This window comes from Micropterus dolomieu, linkage group LG01 (assembly GCF_021292245.1).
Source record: "Micropterus dolomieu isolate WLL.071019.BEF.003 ecotype Adirondacks linkage group LG01, ASM2129224v1, whole genome shotgun sequence".
Lineage (NCBI taxonomy): Eukaryota > Metazoa > Chordata > Actinopteri > Centrarchiformes > Centrarchidae > Micropterus > Micropterus dolomieu.
Genome location: NC_060150.1, coordinates 1,799,128 through 1,812,540, shown reverse-complemented (window position 1 = coordinate 1,812,540; position 13,413 = coordinate 1,799,128). Strand labels below are relative to the sequence as shown.

At 43.1% G+C, this 13,413-nt stretch overlaps 1 protein-coding gene across 1 annotated transcript in view; it reads right to left on the bottom strand.

The window, feature by feature from the left end:
- The window catches only part of LOC123972327 (ALK and LTK ligand 2-like), a 16,498-nt gene extending 11,577 nt beyond the window's left edge, over positions 1 to 4,921 (bottom strand). Inside the window, exons 1-2 of the mRNA XM_046051746.1 lie at positions 4,473 to 4,921; positions 1,924 to 2,156 (exon numbers count right to left, since the gene is read on the bottom strand). Coding sequence (XP_045907702.1) covers positions 1,924 to 2,146 — 223 coding nt within the window. The 5' untranslated portion in view covers positions 2,147 to 2,156; positions 4,473 to 4,921. The remainder of the gene's footprint in view (positions 1 to 1,923; positions 2,157 to 4,472) is intronic.
- Between the last annotated feature and the right edge of the window lie 8,492 nt (positions 4,922 to 13,413).

The window sequence follows — 13,413 nt, the reverse complement described above, 5'->3', positions numbered from 1 at the left end:
GTAGTATCCTAGTAGTAGTAGAACCAGTTGCATTAGTAGTAGCCTTGTAGTAGTAGTACCAGTTTCATTAGTAGTATCCTAGTAGTAGTAGTACCAGTTGCAGTGCTAGTAGCCTTGTAGTAGTAGTACCAGTTGCAGTGCTAGTAGCCTTGTAGTAGTAGTACCAGTTGCAGTGCTAGTAGCCTAGTAGTAGTAGTACCAGTTGCAGTGCTAGTAGCCTTGTAGTAGTAGTACCAGTTGCAGTGCTAGTAGCCTAGTAGTAGTAGTACCAGTTGCAGTGCTAGTAGCCTTGTAGTAGTAGTACCAGTTGCAGTAGTAGTAGCCTAGTAGTAGTAGTACCAGTTGCAGTAGTAGTAGTGTAGTAGTAGTAGTAGTAGTACCAGTTGCAGTAGTAGTAGCCTAGTAGTAGTAAGTACCAGTTGCAGTGCTAGTAGCCTTGTAGTAGTAGTACCAGTTGCATTAGTAGTAGCCTAGTAGTAGTAGTACCAGTTGCAGTAGTAGTAGTCTAGTAGTAGTACCAGTTGCATTAGTAGTAGCCTAGTAGTAGTAGTACCAGTTGCATTAGTAGTAGCCTAGTAGTAGTAGTACCAGTTGCAGTAGTAGTAGCCTAGTAGTAGTAGTACCAGTTGCAGTAGTAGTAGTATAGTAGTAGTAATAGTACCAGTTGCAGTAGTAGTAGTCTAGTAGAAGTAGTAGTACCAGTTGCAGTAGTAGTAGTCTAGTAGAAGTAGTAGTACCAGTTGCATTAGTAGTAGCCTAGTAGTAGTAGTAGTACCAGTTGCAGTGCTAGTAGCCTTGTAGTAGTAGTACCAGTTGCAGTGCTAGTAGCCTTGTAGTAGTAGTACCAGTTGCAGTGCTAGTAGCCTAGTAGTAGTAGTACCAGTTGCAGTGCTAGTAGCCTAGTAGTAGTAGTACCGGTTGCAGTGCTAGTAGCCTTGTAGTAGTAGTACAGGTTGCAGTAGTAGTAGCCTTGTAGTAGTAGTACAGGTTGCAGTGCTAGTAGCCTTGTAGTAGTAGTACCAGTTGCAGTGCTAGTAGCCTAGTAGTAGTAGTACCAGTTGCAGTGCTAGTAGCCTAGTAGTAGTAGTACCAGTTGCAGTGCTAGTAGCCTAGTAGTAGTAGTACCAGTTGCAGTGCTAGTAGCCTTGTAGTAGTAGTACCAGTTGCAGTAGTAGTAGCCTTGTAGTAGTAGTACCAGTTGCAGTAGTAGTAGCCTTGTAGTAGTAGTACCAGTTGCAGTGCTAGTAGCCTAGTAGTAGTAGTACCAGTTGCATTAGTAGTATCCTAGTAGTAGTAGTACCAGTTGCATTAGTAGTAGCCTAGTAGTAGTAGTACCAGTTGCAGTAGTAGTAGCCTTGTAGTAGTAGTACCAGTTGCATTAGTAGTATCCTAGTAGTAGTAGTACCAGTTGCAGTAGTAGTAGTCTAGTAGTAGTAGTAGTACCAGTTGCAGTAGTAGTAGCGTAGTAGTAATAGTACCAGTTGCAGTAGTAGTAGCCTAGTAGTAGTAGTACCAGTTGCAGTAGTAGTAGTCTAGTAGTAGTAGTAGTACCAGTTGCAGTAGTAGTAGTCTAGTAGTAGTAATAGTACCAGTTGCAGTAGTAGTAGCCTAGTAGTAGTAATAGTACCAGTTGCAGTAGTAGTAGCGTAGTAGTAATAGTACCAGTTGCAGTAGTAGTAGCGTAGTAGTAATAGTACCAGTTGCAGTAGTAGTAGCGTAGAAGTAATAGTACCAGTTGCAGTAGTAGTAGCGTAGTAGTAATAGTACCAGTTGCAGTAGTAGTAGCGTAGTAGTAGTAGTACCAGTTGCAGTAGTAGTAGCGTAGTAGTAGTAGTACCAGTTGCAGTAGTAGTAGCGTAGTAGTAATAGTACCAGTTGCAGTAGTAGTAGCGTAGTAGTAGTAGTACCAGTTGCAGTACTGACCCGGTCCTTGCTGTGACCTGCTGTCTCTCTCCGGGGTTTTAACTCCGCCCAACAGTTCTGCCCTCCTCGGGTACCGGCCCACCAGCTCCAGCATGCTGAGTCCCTCCGCACGTCCGTCCGCTCGGGCTCCGGGGCCCCTGAGCAGGGCCGCCGCGTTGCAGCGTTCCGCGGTCAGCAGCAGGACGAGCAGCGCCGACAGAACCGGAAGCCGCGGGAGCAGCATCTCTGCGGACCTGAAGGAGCACAGCGCCTGATGGATTGATTGACAGCTCTCAGCATGAGGTTATCTGCTACCCACGAATGATGGTTTGACCTTTGACCTAATTATTTCTGTAGCTGCAGATTAATTAAAGAAGAAAATAAAGTCGTGTCTCTGATGAACTTTATTTACTTTCTCACTTTAATTACTGGAGAATCTATCAGGTGGCTCTTTAAAAATTCTCAGCCAATCAGCAGACGTGTTGTTGTTGCTACAAGTGTCCTTTAAATTAAATCATCTCTAAAATAACTTGGAGGGGCGGAGCAAAGATTTAAAAAATCCCTGGTTCCAGAAGGTGAGTAGCATGAGAGTACTGGATCTGGTTAGAACACCAAAAGGCTGCATTTTATAATCAAATCTTTTCACACTACACTCTTTTGCTCAGAATAGTCTTTTCTTTAACTCTTGAGAAAACACTAAGATCTCAATAGTAAATCTTTTTGAGATCACTCCAATCTGAACTGTTGCTCCTCAAACCCCTTAGGAGAAAAGGATGAGGTGAAGAGAGATTGAGGTTTTGAGACTTGGGTAAGACAAATGGATACAGAATTGAGATTACAGTAGGAGAAATGAAAGTAACAGATGAGATCTCATCATTGTCTCTTTTTGAGTTCATTAATGTCTTGCTTATTGCTCCTAAAACGCCGTTGGGAGCTCTGGGGAAATGTTTGTGAGCATGATTGTATCACATTGTGCTTGGAGAACCGTGCTGGAAGCCCTGAGCTGGATCTGAACCCCCTCCTGCTGTTTAAAGGGCAACAACTCTGCCGCTGCGCCTTCCAGCTAAAATTAATAATGAAGGACTTATTGTCTTTAAATAGAGTACAAGTTTCCTTTACTTAAAAGAGGAGAAATGCCATATCCACAATTAAAGTCCTCAAAATTCTACTCAAGTAAGGTATAAAAGTATTCCATAATGAATGTACTTAAGTATCAAGAGTAAAAGTGCTTCTTCTGTATGACAGATAGACGTTGGATCCTTAATGAATTAATCTCTAAACAACATGTCAAAGTATTGGCTGTTCCAGTTATGCTGGCTGTGACCTTAAACTGGAAAACATGACATTTGAATGTCAAAATGTATTTTACTTTTCTCAGTAACTTGTAACAGATAATTAACAATAAATACAATAAGTATTTGAAATTAAGGGGAGTAAAAGTTGAAACCCCCATAAAAAGAAAATACTCAACCTCAATATTTGACGTAAGTAAAGTACTTGAGTAGTAAAATAACCCCTAAGTTCGGTCACTAAGACAAAACTGAGAAATATCTTGGAGCTTTTTTTCTGATCCACATTCTGGAGACTGAAATGACGCTTATTTAAGATACTGTAGAGATCTCATCTTCTGATCAGAGTCAGACAGAGATGAGTTTTTGCTCCTGAGGCCAATATCAGAAAACCGAGACATATTTGAGAAGAATCACGAGATCCCAGGAGTCATAGCTGAGTTTTCTTTGAGCTCTTTCTCTGATCTCATGGTCCAATGTTCAGGAGACTTAAATAAGACTTATTTAAGATCAGTTAGAGATCTCTTGTTTTGATCAGAGTCAGACATAAATGAGATTTTATATGGTTGTTTCTCCTGAGATGAATTTGAGAAGTGGGAGAAAAAAAGTCTTTGGTCTCAACTTGGTATTAAAAGAAATTCATTTGTGTCGAGGAGAAAAGAAGAAAACAACTATGAGATCTCATGCTGGATTTTGCTTTCCTATCCCATTTCACCTGAACATCCGATGAGTGAAACCAGCTGTTTCCAGCATGTCAGACTCTTTATGTATTTTTGCATCTCAAAAAACTGCTAAAGATGAAACAGCGAGTCTGTGACACAAAGACACCTTAGTTTAAAAGACAATATTTGACCATAAGAGACGACCTCGCTTTAGTGCTGCAGTTGTTCCTGATTAGTTCCACAGTTTCTAAGATAGTTTATTTGTAACAGAGATCCATCACAAGTTCTGGAAGTAACACGTAAGGTTTGGAAGTTTAGTTTAGTAACAGCTCTCTGTGACAGACGGGTTATGATTGGGTTTAAATGCGGTCAGACTTTCTTCATTATTGGAAGAGAGTTTCTGAAAAGAACTTTATCGTTAAGGAGCCGTGAAATAAACCATTTATCAGATTCTGTGGTCGCCGCAGGACTCTCATGCGTTTTGTTCCGCTGCTGCTCTCAGCACTGCTGATGCTGGACTGGATCTAAAACCAATAAACTTTTAAAAAGTTTTAATTCAAAATTCAATGCAGATAAAATAAAGTTTCCTTTTCTTATCAAACCGCCTCTCCCAGGTTACCTCTCTCCTCCCTGCGACTCTTGGCGCGTCTCAGTGCGCCTCTGCTCCCCGGCGCACCGCTCACCGACCCCGGGTTCTCCCTCCCGGTTCGTCCCGGTTCGGGGTGACTCCCCGAGGAGGTGGACTTCTTCTTTTGTTCGGTTCTGTGTCTTTTTGTGATTTGTTAGCCTATCCCGGGTTATTCTCGATCCGAGCCGCGTGCCGAGCGCCGGGGCCCGGTGGCATCTTAGACCGGCGCGGGTCACTGGTGGAGCGCGTGGAGCTGAGGAAGCACCTTCATCCTCTTCATCAGCAGCCGGTCCGTAAGGCAGTAGCTGCCCGAGAGCTGGACGGGTTCATGTCCCTGCTCTGCGGACCGAAGGGAGGACTTCCAGTCCTGTCCCGGGCGGGACTCTTGTGTCCAATTAAGTTTGGCACGAGTCCACCTGCTGCTCCGGGACGCGTTTGGACGTTTGTCTCTAATAAATTCTTGTGACCAGGTGAGTCTGCACCGCGCGCTTCTTCTCCTCCTCTTTCCTGTGGAAACACTCAGCCGTCTCTGCTTCTCCCTCCACGCGCAACCCAGCCAGATTACGGAAATAAAGGAGGAGGAGGAGGTGCGTGCGTGTTTGTGTATGCGGACAGCCAACGTGCACTCACACACACGCGCACATTAAAAGACAGTTTGACAGGTCAGAGTCGCAGCGGTGCACCACTCCCTCTCAGTGGAGAGAAATAAAAATGCTTCCTCCCTCGTGCCCTCCTCATTTAATGCGTTTATTAAATATGAATTTAATACATTTTCCAAAGACAGAATAACTGTGAGACACTTCAAGGTAACTTAACTTGAAGACTTCCTTTGTTCTTGTTGTTTTTTTTCATTTGATTCAACTTCACACTTTGAGTTAAAACACATTTTTCAATGCAAGAAACAACTTTGAACAAGTCTAAAGCACAGACTTTATTATTTATTATACACAGACTGCATTATTCTGACTCACAGTTCAAGTTAAAACAACTTAACTACATTTGCACTACTTTCCATTCCAAGTTAAGAAGATTTAAACTTAATTCACAGGTATTGTCAGGCCAGAGCACTTAGATCTCAGTTGTAAATCTTTTTGAGATCACTTCAAAGTGGATCTTAGGAGCAAACATGAGATGAGGAGAGATTTGAGACTTAGGTAAGTCAAATGGATACTGAAGTGAGATTAAAATAGGAGAAATGGAAGTAACACATCGCGTCATTGTATCTTGTTGAGTTCGTTAATGTCTTGATTATTGCTCCTAAAAAGCAGTTAGGAGCACTGGGGAGATGTTTGCATTGCATTACAGTCTGTGCTCGGAGAACCTTGCTGGAGGCCCCGGCCCTGAGCTGGATTTGAACCCCGGTCCTGCTGTTCAAAGTAATACGACACGTCCGCTGATTGTCTGTAAGTATATTACACTTTTCCTTTTCTCAAGAGAGGAAAATACCGTTAAAGCCCTCAAAATGCTTCACAAGTATAAAAGTATTCCATAGTGAATGTACTTAAGTATCAAAAGTAAATGTACTCTGTATTCTGTATGATATTGTTTTATCTCAGTTCTTGCGTGCATTCTGTCCTTAATGAATTAATCTCTAGACATCATTTCAAAGTGTTCCTGGCTGTGACTACCTTAACAAATTGTAAAACATGACATTTGAAAGTGCATTACTTTCAATAACAAAATGTATTTTATTATTTTTCTCAGTAACTTGCAACAGATAATCAACAATAACTACAATAGGGATTTGAAAGTCTGGGTAGTAAAAGTATAAACCCTCCTAAAAAGAAAATACTCAAGAGCAAGTACCTCAACGTTTGACTTAAGTAAAGTACTTGAGTAAAATAACTTTATTTTCCACTCCTAAGACAAAACAGAGACATCTGGGAGCTTTTTCTCTGATCCACATTCTGGAGACTTAAAATACACTTATTTAATTTAATATAGAGTTATTTGCTCCTGAAGTCACCGTGAGAGAACCAAGACATATTTGAGAAGATTCCTGAGATCCCAGGAGTTTCCTTTGAGCTCGTTCTCTGACCTCGTGGTCACATGTTTAGGAGACTTAGATCAGACTTCAGTTAGAGAGCTCTTGTTTAGATCAGAGTAAGAGATAAATGAGATTGTATATGGTTGTTTCTCCTGAGCTGAATTTGAGAAGTAGGAGAAAAAAGCAGCTCATTTGTGTCGAGGAGAAATAAAAGAAACCGCTATGAGATCTCTTCTTGGATTTGGCTTTCCTTGGTACTCTTTACTTCTTTCTTGTTTACCACGAAAGTCTCTATATTTTAGTTGGAATTTGAAAACATGACTTCTCTGCTGCGTATAATTACTTGATTATGTCCATGTTTCCACTTTGCCAAACTCAAAGACGCAGCAGCTGAGCTAATTTTTCTCTCTGAAAACTTACATTCCCAAGTCCAATCAGCACAGACAGATCTGACAAAGTCTCAAATAGTAAATGAAAATCAATATATAAGTTTCTCTTTTGAAAACTTACATAGTTCAAAGTCCAAAACCTGTAGAAGAAGTGGACGTCACTAAAGGGGGCTGTAATGATTTACAGAGCAGAGCAGAAGAAGAAACTGTCGATGTGAATCACTGCTACAACTTTATTGATCAGGGTTCTCCGCAGATCATTGAGAGGCTCTCAGGAGTCACCGAAGACAAGACGTCAGGGTGCTTGAGGAGGCTCCAGGGGCTTTCCCAGGATTTATCTGGTTTTGAACTTCTTGAAAACAAGTTACATTCATATTTACATCTGATATAAAGGTTTAGTGTGAATGCAGGTAGTAGCGAGTTCTTTATGTAGTGAAGCATAAAGTTGGGGCGCGTAGCGACTCAGATTTTTTCTCTGACACTGGAGTTTGCATCCTGTCAAATACCTACAATTAAAAGGTACAATGTGTAAAACCTCAGACTACCTGTCGAATCCATACTCCAAATAAATGGAGGGGAAGCAAATCACACTTCAGGTCATAGCTGCCATTAGCTAGTTAGCCATGTAGCTAATTTAGCAGCCCAATTTGCTGACTGTGTCCAGAATGAGCACCAGAACCAGAGCCGGGTCTTGACATTTTGTGCTTTTATTTCGTTTATTTATCAGACCTAAAAAAGCTAAAAGAGTTTGAGAACGTAGGAAACTCGCTGCTTGTACACATCTCCCAGCTGAAACTACCGGGGAGGCCTGAGCTACACACAACTCAAGGTACAAAAGCTGTATCACGAGATGGGACGGGCCAGGGCTAACTCGTTAGCATGCTAACTTTACCTCTAACCATAGTCCACCTGCCATGACCACGTTCTTTCCCTGAGGAACCAGACCGTAGTCATGCACAAATATTGTAGAAGATTCTGTGTCTGGTGATTGGGTAGAATTTATTTAGGAATATGCACCAAGGATGAAACATTGTCTGGGATTTGTAATGAGGGTACAGTCTTTACAGGGGTTCCATGTGCAGAAGGCTAGACTCGTGTAAAAGAGGGTCCAGAGGTCAGGAAAGATGTCAGGAGGTTTTGACATCCAGACATCCTTGAACAGGTTCCACGGATTATTTAGAGGGTCTTTAAGGAGGCCACGCTGACCATAAAAAAGTCTCTAACAAGATGTGTCTTGGGACACAGAGGAGGTTTCAAGGCAGCGTTCTAAAGCAGGGTTTTGGGCTCTTGAAGAAGAGTCGGGGGCCGTCCTTGAGAAGATTTCAGAGATGCTTGATAAGTTTGTGGGGGGTTTCAAAGATCCTTGAAGCTTCAGGGACTCTTCCGCAAAATTCAGGGATCTCTGAGGTACTGTTGTAGTATTCGAGAACGGTCTTAAGACCACTTTTTGATGATGAAAATGTGTTGTTCCTGTTAACGACTGCCCCGAGGAGAGTTGAGTAAAGATGCTAACGTTGATTTCAGCTCTTAGTGTTTGTATGTGGATCTTTCTGATAAATCTGAGAAGTACCTGTGATCTCCACATTTTACTCTGTGTCATGTAATTTGGGGAACTGGTCTTGGTCTCGAGTTGGTCTCAGCCCCTAAAAGACTCGGTCTTGACTTGGTCTGGGTTTGGGCGGTTTTGACTACAACTCTTCTCTGAGGGGTCGTTGAGGAGATTCTATGAGTCTTTGGGGCTCGAGAGGGATCCAAGGAGTCACTGAGTTCAGATGTCATTAAAGGCAACCTTGACAGTGCTTGAGTGTTTCTGGGTTTGAGCATCTTCAAAAGTTTATCAAAGGCTGTTAAAGTGGTCCAAAGGTCTGATGTTAGTCCTTATGTGTTGTCTGTAAGGACTCCTTGTGACCTTGACTGGACTTTTTGTGGAGATTCCAGTGGTTACACAGAGGGTTCTGGAGATTTAATGAATGTTTCGGGTGCACCTTTGCATATTTGAGGGTTTTCTGGGGTTCAGGGAATCTTTCAAAGATTCCAGAGATCCTTGAAGAGGGTCCAGACTCTCACTGAGATTTGGAGGTCTGCAAAGTGCCTCATGGGAGGTAGGTGGTACCGGATTAAAACTCTTTAATATCACAACAGATCAACAGGAAGAGAGAATGACTTCCAACCAAGATGGAAGCACGCAACAAGACGTCATCAAAAACCACAACAGTGATGGATTAGATGAGCTTTAAAACACTAGAGGACAACACAAACAGGAAGATACGCTAGCTGCACAACAACAACAACAACGGTAACTGAGCACTGAACAACAACGCTGAGTAATGCGGACTGGGAACCAGCCAAACTGTCAAAAGTTCAGAATAAAAGCCTGTTGATGTGAATGGCGGCCTGTTCTCACAGTCCCACCCTTATTTGTTCATCTGCTGTATCACATTTCAAATCAGTCAACTGCTTCAAATGTGTGAGAGAGTGCTGGATTGTAAATGTAAACACATTTGCACATTAGTGTTTAAGAGTGGTGATTTACTGGGAATCAGGACTTATCAGGAATGCATGTGGGGACAGCGCCAGGTCGTACGTATATGTATTTGTATATACAGCACATACGTATGTGTGTGCGTGCATGTGAGTATTAATGTTTTTCAGACCTGTATTTATACAGGATTTAAGGGGAGGTTTGCGGAGGAATGACGCCCTGTATCTCATAGTGGAGGTTGTTTATTCATGCAGGTCACTGTGGTGCCGCCAAAGTTTTCTCACGGCCATTAACTCCACTCTGTACATATCCAGGCCTGTACCACAGTCCTGTAACATTTACTACATGCCCTGCTTTGGAAAGTCTCCAAGAACCCCTGGAACCTCCCCCAGGAGCCCATTAAATGTCCTTAAAAACACTTTCAACTTTTAAAGCTTCATCAGCCCCAAATATCTCCTAAGGGACCTCTGGACCCTCCTCCAGGGGCCCCAAACATCTTCAGAAGGGACACTTCCCCCCCAAAGAACCTTGGAAGGCCACCCAGATCTTGAAGGCTCATTGTCATCTCTAAACCCTTCTTTAGCACCTCCAGATCCACTTCAAGGATCTCTGAAACTATCTCAAAGATTTTTCCCCAACATTAAGGCTATCTGGAACCATTTTAAAGGCCTAGAACTTGGAGAACCACTGAAATTTCTTAATGGCTTAATAAACCCATTCTTATAAGCCAGGAAGCGCCAGAACATCTCCAAGTATCTCTGAACCTCAAGCACTGTTGTCCTCAAACCTCTTAAGCTAACTCTGGAGCTACTGGAAAATCTCCTAATGTACGACTGGAACCTCCTCAAGAGACCACCAGAACGTCTTTCAAGGCTCCTTGGACACTGTACAACCACTGACTTGTCTTTGAAGACCCCATAAACCTTCTCATGAGCCACAGACCTCAGTTGAGAAGACATAGAACCTAATTCAGGACACCTGGATCATTTTATAGAACCTCTGGACTTTCTTAAAGACCCTGGAAACCACATCAGCATTTCTAGAGCCTTCACAACAATCCTACGGATTCCTGGAACCCTCTGAACGTCACTGTGGAACGTTGAGAACCATGGAAATGTCCAGGGAACTCTGAAACTCATTTAAAGACCCCAAACCAACCGAATGCTGCAATGCTTGTTTTGACCAGCCAACAGTCAAACTGATTAATTGATCTATTGATGACTAATTGATTAACAGAGCGATCGTTTAGACTGCGTTTGTATAAAATGTTTGGGTAGTTGGCAAAACATATTTTATAAGCTTTTCATATGTTTTATGTGGAAACATCGCTGAGTAATAAAAGGAACTGGTAACTAAAGCTGTGAAGTGAAAAGTGCAGTATTCCCAGTAGTATTGCAGTATTGTAGTGGAGCAGAAGTAGAAAGTGGCATGAAGACTCTCGTTTGTAAACAGAATATCGTTAGCGGCGCTGCAGTTTCAGTGCGATGAGAGATGTAAGAAAAACCAAACAGGGAGTGAAGGCGTTCCGTTCTGCCAGGTTCACTTAGTGTTATCATTCCACACATCATGTCGGCAAACCGTTACCACAACAACAGAGAAGCACACACACAAACCACACATGTGATTAAGTAAAAGGCCAAGAACAACACCAGGTGTGCGCAGGTGTGAAATCCCTCTCCGTCTGATGTATCTCAGCGTCTTCTGGCCTTGTTCCTATAATCACGTCTGAACTCTTTGCACTGCTGACCACCGCAGGCTGTCACGAACTATCGAACACAGAAGAGACGATGACGAACTGAATCAGAGAACGCTACGACAGATTAAAATATTGGGAAAGAAAGAAAAATATTATGACTGATGCTTTTGGCTCAACAATCAGACAAGTGAAACCTCTGAGACTTCCAAATGACAATGATTAAACACACATTCACGGATAAAGATCAGACAGGGTCGTGGTAAACTATGTGTTCATGAAGTCTTGGATACTCTGGAGACGTCTTAACCAAGGGCGCTGAGAGCAAGGGGCCCTGTCGCAAATTGTTTCTATGTTGAGAATCACTGTGTCCAGGCAAATGCCCCTATATTACAACACTTACGGTAAAAAGATGCTTCAGTCATTTCCGTCCACTCCAAGACATCAGGGGCGATTTCAATCTCAAAACGTTTTCCACCAGTTTGCAAAATTTTCAGATTGAACGACATGTTCATCTTACCCCAAATGGAAAAATGCCTTCTTACCCCATGCTACATGATTGGTTCTCTTTCTTTACCATCTTCTTTATGAGAGAGGACCAGCAGACGTGCTGCCGCATATTCATGTCTAAGTGAGATTACTTTACGTCCACAGTAGTCAACACACGCGTTCTGAAAGTGCACGTGAAGTGGTTCATGTGAGGTCTCCGGTCTGTCTCCCGCCTACACTCACACACCTGAATGAACCATGCGCCTTTGGTCTGCACACATCCCAGCTCTCCGTCTTACTGATCAACTCTCTTTGTGTGTGTTTATGTTTTGGTGCCCAGATCGCTGTGTTTATCTGAAGCCACGACACCAAATCAACCACCGTGCGCCCGGCAGCCACACGAGTCCTGGCTTCAGGCCTCGACCCGCCTCATAAATAAAACGCCTTGTGTCTTGTTTGTCAAGAGTTTGGAGCAAAAATCAAAACATTAAAAATAATAACCACTTGATATTCTGTTATTCCTCCAGGACAGACACGCTGCTGCATCCTGACAATACGGATATTTGTCTGCAGCTTCATCTGACCTCTTCCACACGAAAACACGTACACAGCTCCTGGCAGTTTGAGGAACAAACTGTGTATTTGTTCTCTCGCATATCTCAGTTTGGACAGCGAGTCAGGGACTTTATGGGAGTTCATTAAAGACATAACGACTGGGAAAAGCTAATGTGAGCGATAATCAATCTGTCAGTGCAGCCATCAGAGGTGTAGTGCTGTTTGTTTAAGTGCTGGAGCAGAACCGTGAGGGACACGCGAGGTGAAGTTGTGGCTTGTTTCGAAGGTTATGTAACCGCTGTGTTGCTACTGTGGCAAGTTTACATACGTTAGTCAACTATAACCGACCGCACAATCAAGTGTTAGGCTGACTTTATGAACGGTTACATCACGCTGAGATTACAGAGCAGCCAGACAAACGTCCACCTCAGCAGCATTAGGTTGTTTTAGCGTGGCATTAAAGGAGACCTGTTATGCTTTTCCACATTGAATGACTTAATGTTACAAAGTCAGATGTTCATGCTGAACACGGCCAAAGCTTCAAATAATGAGGTTAAAGTATTTATGAGAAATCCCTGTGAGCAGAAACCTCAGATTTCCTCCTGTTCTGGACGTTCTGTTCTCAACTCCTTTTCTACCAACGGCTCCGTTCTGCGCAACCCGTCCTCATCTCAATGCGCCATAACTGATGCGTTCAGACAGCGTGACAAAGCGTGAGTATTTTAAGCTAAAGGCGTCCATTTGAAACGCCACCGTTTGCTACGTCCCAGCAACACAAAGGAGGCTAACCCTGCCTGCTAGTCGACATGCATAAAGTCAGTGACTTAGGTTTAGGTACTAACATTTCTGATGGTTGTGGTGAGGGTAGGGGGCTTCGGGGGGCCGTCAACACCTTTAACACGAACGTAGCTACCTAGTACTTCTGGTCTGTACGACACGAGTCTCTGTAGGGTACCTTTGGCGTCCCGAGATGAAAACGGCCTGTTCTACGACACACGGAGACAGACGGAGCCGCGGTTCCATATATGGTCATTTGCTCCCACAGCAACGCTCAGTCTGCCTGTTCCGCCCAGCGACAACAACAGCCTGGTAACATGCTTCAGGTCTTGGCCAATCAGAAGACAGTGGGCTTTGAGAGGGGGGCCTTAAAGAGACAGGAGCACCTACAGCTTGTTTCAGACAGAGGCTGAAATGAGGGCCTACATGAAGAACCAGTATAAGAAAACTTGAACTCTGAATCATGCAAAGCTGCCATGCAGGAGTCACAGAACTACAATATAGGGCCGGAAAAGCAGAATAACAGGTCTCCTTTAAGCAGTGCAGGTTAAAGTAGTTTG